The sequence below is a fragment of the Montipora capricornis genome, chromosome 10, assembly GCF_036669925.1.
Source record: "Montipora capricornis isolate CH-2021 chromosome 10, ASM3666992v2, whole genome shotgun sequence".
NCBI classification, from domain to species: Eukaryota; Metazoa; Cnidaria; class Anthozoa; order Scleractinia; family Acroporidae; genus Montipora; species Montipora capricornis.
In genome coordinates, this window is record NC_090892.1 from 42976264 (window position 1) to 42983763 (window position 7500).

Consider the following 7500-nt stretch of genomic DNA (forward strand, 5'->3'; position numbering starts at 1 on the left):
CAAATTTCCCAGGCACTATTTGGATTGTCTTCTAAACTAACTAGGTACCAGGGAGCTAGGCTAAGGTCAGACGGAAACAAATTATTATCAAAATTCCCATGGAAAACCAGCCGTCTTCACGTACCACTGGAATTTACATTTGTAGGTTCTTATTTTCTAAATGATCATGGCTTACAACATGAAATACGATATATATAAAAGGATAGCCAAATTAACGAAAACCTGTGTCAAATAAAGGTAGAAGGTAACTGCTTAAAACATGATAAAAGGTTTTTTTCGCGAATTCTTTTCTTATTTATAAGCATCAATCAATATTTATGGTTCATACACGAAATCGTTTATTAAATGAATGTCTCTCAGGGAGACGTTTAAGATAGCCTACTATAAATCAAATCACCTAACTACCTACACTAAAAGACAAAATGCAACATATTTAAGTAAAAAAGAATAATAAGTAATAAGAAATTTAAAAGAAAACGAAGGCTTGGCAAACGGATCATTGCTAAACACGTTTTTCGACTTTTCATTACATGTTTTTTAATGAAGTATTGAACTCATTACAGTTTACAGACCTTTCCCGGATTTTGCAGGAACGTAAGGTGGCTCAAACCAGTTTCCACACTTTCAAGAGACCTTGTTTTTAGAAGGATTGACACTATCTGGAAAACGAACTGGGTGACCCCAATTTTTTATTGCACTGAAGTGATCAGCAAGCCAAGATGAAACTCTCAGCAAAGTTTAAAAAATTCGGTGGAGAGGACTTAGAGCTACCTTGAATTATTTATGGTGGCTCTAAATACGCTCTACAGAATTTTCTAAACTTTGCAGAAAGTTTCATTCTGGCATGCTGATTATGTTACAGGTAAACTTTTAAATCAGGTTAATTTAAATCTAAACTAGTTATATCTTAAATCAAGAGGTAACGATAAATGAAAATCCAACAATTATTAGAAAGTATCTGTATCTTTGCAAGTTAATTGGTTCTGGAGGAGAATGGATGAATTCAGTGTAGCTTAAAATTTTAATGAGTATTTATAAAACCCCAATGGTTGTTAAGTCTAGGCAATGATTAAATTGTTAGCATTAAGGTTGGGGTTAGGCAAGCTGTGCATGATAACCGCTAACTCAGAGCTTTTCAGAAGGACTTTGTTCATTGATGAATCTCCTTAGTAGGGTTGTGGGCAACAATACTGAAATATCTTCAAAGGAATAAAAGAACTGAAACATACATGATGTATTATTGATTTTTTGTTTGCTTGGTTATTTGCTCTATCTTTTGCTTACTTCGAATTCGTAATAATCAAAAGTAAGTGAAAAAAAAAAACTTTGAAAAGTCAGGAAAAAGGATTTCATGATTTCTTGATCAGAAACCATTTTGTAGGCTCTTGTAATTGTTAGTTCTTTTGAATAATTCGCGGAATAATTTTTTAAAAAATATATATATTATGTTGAGTCTTTTTTGTAGTGATAAATCCAGTCCCCTTTAAGTTCTACAATTTGCGCAAGTAGCACATTTCGATGAAGGGGCGTTTCCTTTTTCCTTTGTATAAATTTTTAGTGCCACATAATCCTCAAGTTCTAACTTCTTCTTCCCTTCAGGTGTATGATGACTGCAGACCGGAGACTGCAGACTGCCTACAAATAACACTGACAATCATTATTGACGTCTAAGCACCCATTTCAAATAGTGCTGATAAACAGTATTCAAGTCAGGCTAAGCACCCATTTTAGAACGGTTAGCATTCAATAACTGTGATTTACGGTTAGTTTGCAGTCCGCGCTCTGCAGTTTGCAAGTGTCACACAAGACTCTCCTTCAATGTCTGGCTCATCCACTTTTCAAATTGTTGACCATTTTCCTGCTCTGTATTTGATGTAGGTGTGACTTGTCCACTCATTTGTGGCTTTTTGATTTCTTTTCTCCGAGAGATTCGGAAAACCACTTCATATGGCATTTTGGCAATGGTTCTGTGAGTGGTTATGTTTTTTTACAAGCGGTTTCTCCAAGATAATGACACCAGCAGTTTGGTGACAATGTCTTTTCTGTGATTAAACTGCACAGGTTATCTTTCGTTGTTCTAATTACCCGTGCCACCATCCTTTTTTCACAGTGCGAACGTTGTGTTTACGGCAAGAGTCCGTCATCACTTTACTCACAGATTATTTTCCTTTGTCAGATTAAAACTTCGACCGAGATCGCACCATCCAGAATAGACGTTCTAGTGTCTTAGCAAGTCCTGATGTTTCCTTATATCTGAGAGAAAATACCCACGAATATAATGTGAGTTATGATTTTCAACATGAAGAGAACCAGTTACACTGTATGCTCCTAATTAGAACAGTTACAGTTTATTTTACAAATATCATTCAGATCTGTTTGCACATGAGAAGGAAAATCGGTCTATTATCAAAACTAGAAATGATGCCTTGTTCCTGGTGTATTTTGCATAGCGGCGTAAATAAACTTCGTGCAATATTTTGACGATTTGTCCTTGAGAATCAAGAGCCCACTTCTTGCAACTAGTGGTGGGATGGTTCGAATCCTTGGAGTGACATGGAATGTTGTGGAAACTCAAGGTAAGTGGCACAGTCCGTTGGTAGTAATGTAAGGAACAGTAAGGAAGAAGAGAAGGAAAAGGAGAGACGGTAAGTGGAAGAAGAACGGAAGGCAAGGAAAAGCTCTATTTTTTTCATTATTTTTTTATTTATTCCTCCAAAAAATCCTGGCCCCTTTTTAAAATTACCTCCGCAAGAAAAGGGAAAAACCTTTTTTAGACAGTTCATAATAACCTAGGTTGAACAAATTTGACCTAGGTTGAAAAAATCAACCTAGGTTAAAAGTAAAATTAGCCTGAATTTAATTTCAACATGTAACAATTACATTTCAGAAATAAAAAATGGGGGTCACCGAGTTCGTTTTTGAAATATGAGCAGCTAAAGCCAAAATATGGGGTGTTTTTGCCGGGCTTTCCTGTTGCCACGGTAACTTTTACGTCACAAAAATGACTGAATCTTTTTCAGCAATAATTGATGTTTGATATGATACCATGATATTGCTGTTAAGTGAAAGTAGTGTCCGTTTTGAAACAGGTTTGATAAAGTAATGTTTGACTTGCAGAAGGAGGAGACTTAAGTGCATTTCAGCAGTCGCCGATAATTGACATTAACATCAAAAGAATGTTAAGACCTCCAGGAGTGATTTTTCTGGTTTCAAAAGTTACAGTTTTAGTGGAGAAGATTAGTACACAGTAAGTTACCATGCGCAAGCTGTTGAATTTATGAACTTAATAGCGGTTGCATCAAATTACCTTCAGGATTTTCGCGATTCCTTTCATGTTTATCAAAGTTTTGCCTCCATTTCTGTTTCTGTCTCTTTGTCATGGTCCTTCGGGAAAAAAAAAAACAACGAAGTGGTTAATCTTTTACGTTTTCCTATAAACAGGTTTGCTGAAGATTCAAGCAGTTGCCCTAAAAGTACCCTGGGAAGTGCTTTCATGGCTACCTTCATATATTTGTGTCTATTTGCCTGCCCGTGATGTATCACGATCCTCAATCACTTGCCATCCTTATAAGACAGAGCTTTCATGCTCGCAGGCTATACCTAAAACACTTCAGGGACTATCACGAATGAACGGTTCCAACGCGCAATCGTTCATTCTTGATATTTTCATTACTTGAAGTCTCACTCGGAAACCCTGAGCGGTTTTATGAAGTCGAATTAAGAATTTTAGTTTTTTAATCAGGAACAAAATACACAAAACCAGTACTGATAAAGTTGAAACAAATAATATTTTGTGGCTATATTATTCCAACAAACATTCGCTTTGCATTTTTTTGTTGTGCAAGGAGAAAGAAGTTTTGATAACCCGCAAAAAGAGCGATGAAATATTAATTGTAAAACTGACAAAAAGTGGAAGTCTTATTTCTCTCGCCCTTTGGAAATAGACGGTCAGGAGAATCGTTCGTGCTGTCACGGAATAGCTTACACTTCTTAAGGCCCAGTAATGTGCGTAACATTTTCGTGCAACTTGTCGCCCAACAATGTTGCGTTGTAAGTTGAGCGGCTTGTTGCACGTATTACCACCTTCTTGCGCAACAAATTTTTATGTTGCGAGAAGTAGACGTCACTTTTTGCAACACGAAAATTTGTTGCGCAAGAAGGTGGTAATACGCGCAACAAACCATTTCAACTTGCAACGCAACGTTGTTGCGCGACAAGTTGCACGAAAAATGTTGCCGATATTACTGGGCCTTTACCTGTATGTCCACAGTTAAGACCGTACTATGCAATCTGTTTAGTCCGGGTTTCAGTAACCTGCTACGATACTTGTCACTGAAGGACCCTTGAGGCGCTAATCATCAAGTTTATAAAAAATGAAGCTTGATTCGTTCTTAAATGTCAGTTTAATAAGAATAGAGGAAATATTTGCAAATGTAACTGATGGTCATTGTTCCTTGATAGTGAACGAAATCATTCACATCTTCTCTCCCAAAGACAAACATCACTGTCTGGATATGCATAGATACGTTAGATACAAACGAGAAATAATATATAGATTTAGCCAAGCTCCCTGGTTATTTATTCTTACTGCCTGTAGGGTTAGTGAAAATATAAGGTTCGAATTGTCTGCGTTTTGGTGTTTCCGGTTGATGCTTAATTAAATCATTATCTTCGCTTTCCTCTCTAGAAAAATTCATTGCCTAACTAGTGAATTCCACGGTAAATTGACGCTAAAAACCGATATCGTATGAATCACGAAGCGATGAGTGCGATATTGGCTTTTCGAGTGAAGTTTACTTTGGAATTCACCAGTTTGGAAATGAATTTTCTTGAACCGCATGAGTAAAGAGTTTTACTGATGTACTTTAATGTAAGACTCCTTAGATGCAACTCACTGATGTAAATAATATTGTATATTTATGTAAATTTGTCAATTTCTTAATTTATTACTATTAATTTAATTTTTATCTGTACTAACTATTTTGCCAGTTCACTTATGTCTATTATTTATTGTCTGAAATAGTGCATAATAATAATAAACCTAATAAATCTTGCAGTGTATGGCCGTGTAGCTGCGTCGAGCCACAGAAAGCGCGCGAAAAATAAAGCTTCGTTTTAGTCTGGGTTGAGCCTGCAATCCCATTGAAAACTAGTACCTGGTCAGTGGTCAACTTCAAAAACTACAGCTGACCTAGGTGAGCTCTAAGCTTGAGCCCGCGATATGGTCACGTAATACTGGTTAGCGGATACCCTGTTTCGACAGGTGTCAATTGATCATAATATGTATGTCCAATATCAAAGATGTATGCTGTAAACTGGCGTGATACTGGTGACATTGGCATACATGGAGTTGTGGACGTACGGACGGACGATGACGTCATGGCTATAAAACCAACATTTCTTGCATGGGTTACCATATTTTCTTAACTATGGTGCTCCGCACGGGCGCGCGCTCACCTTCGGCGAGCGCGGAGCTCCGCTAACTGAGTATTTTTCTTTCTCCGAATAATCGAAAAACCGGGATGACAAAGAAAAGAAAGTTAAAATAACAACGAAGAAGACAGCCGCAAATCTACACGAAAAATGCCGAGTCAAGGTGGGAGGATAAGAAAAACTTTGCAAGAAAAGTATATAGATAAAATTAGCTTCTTTGTCTAGATCGATCGACGAGAGAGCTCAGTTGTTGTAAATTCTTCTCTGCAAAACATGAAAGCTTAAGTTAATTTTTTGTCCTTAAGATTGCTGGAGACTCCTTCCTCACCTGCCCAGAATATAAAAGTTCTTATGCTCAGGCTATTCGGTGGGTTATTCCAAGATTCAAACAAATGAAATTGAACTTAAAATTTTAAAGACCGTCGCGGCAAGATGTGAAGTTGAAGAATGACTGTAATCGAAATTGAAGAAAACTGATAGACTGAAACAACCACTGATATAAGCTCGAATTTGTTGGCCTCAGTGCCTCGAGAAGAAAATAGGTTTTGTCGACGGCGAGTTATGTCTGTCTGTACTCCTTTTTAAGGTAAGTTAACTGAAACAAGTTCTGATGGCAGTTAATATTCAGCTCCTTTATAGTTATGATTAAACGGCAATTATTTCGAAACATCTTAGGTGAAACGTCCAAGAGACTTTCGTTCGCGAATAATTTGGTCCGCCTAGGACTTCAGATTTTTTTAAGCAAGTTGATCAAGAGCACAGTTGACATAATAAATACTAGAAATAACTAAAAGTTCGATTATTTTCTGGGTGAAAGAATTCTGCTTATTTTGGTGATCACATTCTGAACTTTTGTTGAATTGTCGTACACACCCCAATGCGCAGGATAGATGCTTACCTTTGCAGCACCCGAGGTAGGAGCAGCTACTACGAAATGCTGAGAAATGCGACAAATAAAAGTCGTATCTTACTCCATATTCTCTGTAAAAGTGACTGATTTCGAAATACTTTCTCAGAATTCAACGCAGGAGACCCATATCCCAAGTAGTTTTAGCCAAGATTGTTCTAGATTCCAAGAACACTTGGCGTCGTCTCGTAATTGGCATCGTTTCTTAGAAATGTGGGTTAGGGAAAAATAGCAAAATGGACAGCGGAATCATGAAACGGGGATTCTTTAGCCGTAGATTTCTTAGTTGCCTAAAGAACTAAGGTATTCCTAGATATCATGCCAAATAAATGGACACAGGAAAGGGTTCCCTTTGTGGATTGTCCAAAAAGCAGGATCTTCCTTCAGAAAAGGAAGAGACTTGAATTGGAAACAAGAAGTATTGTCTCGTAAAGAGACGTATTTTGCTAATGAATAAGTTAAATAAGTGCAAGAGATCATGATCTCTTGATAAGTGTTATTTTAAAACGACACTGCTCAGTTCTTAACCGATCGAACCACAGCTATGATCAATGATGGCTATGTTGACATCATCTGTTTACCATTTACAGATATGATTCATACACACACAATCCAATCAACGGCCAATTGCAATAAAAGGTATCATTACGGAGAATCTGCATGCATGACCTTAGGTCACAGACAGACCCCACCGTCAACCTCATGATCAAATGCTTCTTAAAATTCTCATTATAGGGCGGTAGCAAGGGGAGGGGCCGGGGGGGTCTTCTAGAAATTTGAAAAGGATAAACTGATAAACTTTAATTACAGTACCATTTCCCCAGTTCGTATTTTTACTTCTTTTATTCGGTGATATAAAACAACAGCAAAAACCAGTTTAAAAAACAAGTAAGAAATGTGGCAAATATAAATGTGTCAAATCGTCTTGACATCTCTCCTCATTACTGGATTCGTCTTTGGAACGTGATCTAAACTCAGCAATGTTCCCTCAAAAACCCCGAGAATCGAAGCAGGAGTCGCTGGGTAAGGCCCAAGGGCCCGATTGTTCAAAAGTCGATTAACGCTAATCCCAGAGTAAAAATTAAGCAAGGAGTTTATTTCTCTACTCCCAAATGTTGTTCAACGCTGATATTTGGCAAAACCATTAGACGAAGTAAATC

General features: G+C 37.3%; 1 protein-coding gene across 1 annotated transcript in view; it reads right to left on the minus strand.

The window, feature by feature from the left end:
- Positions 1 to 6534, minus strand: part of LOC138019082 (NFX1-type zinc finger-containing protein 1-like) — a 23598-nt gene extending 17064 nt beyond the window's left edge. Inside the window, exons 1-2 of the mRNA XM_068865744.1 lie at positions 6332 to 6534; positions 3308 to 3384 (exon numbers count right to left, since the gene is read on the minus strand). Coding sequence (XP_068721845.1) covers positions 3308 to 3380 — 73 coding nt within the window. The 5' untranslated portion in view covers positions 3381 to 3384; positions 6332 to 6534. The remainder of the gene's footprint in view (positions 1 to 3307; positions 3385 to 6331) is intronic.
- Between the last annotated feature and the right edge of the window lie 966 nt (positions 6535 to 7500).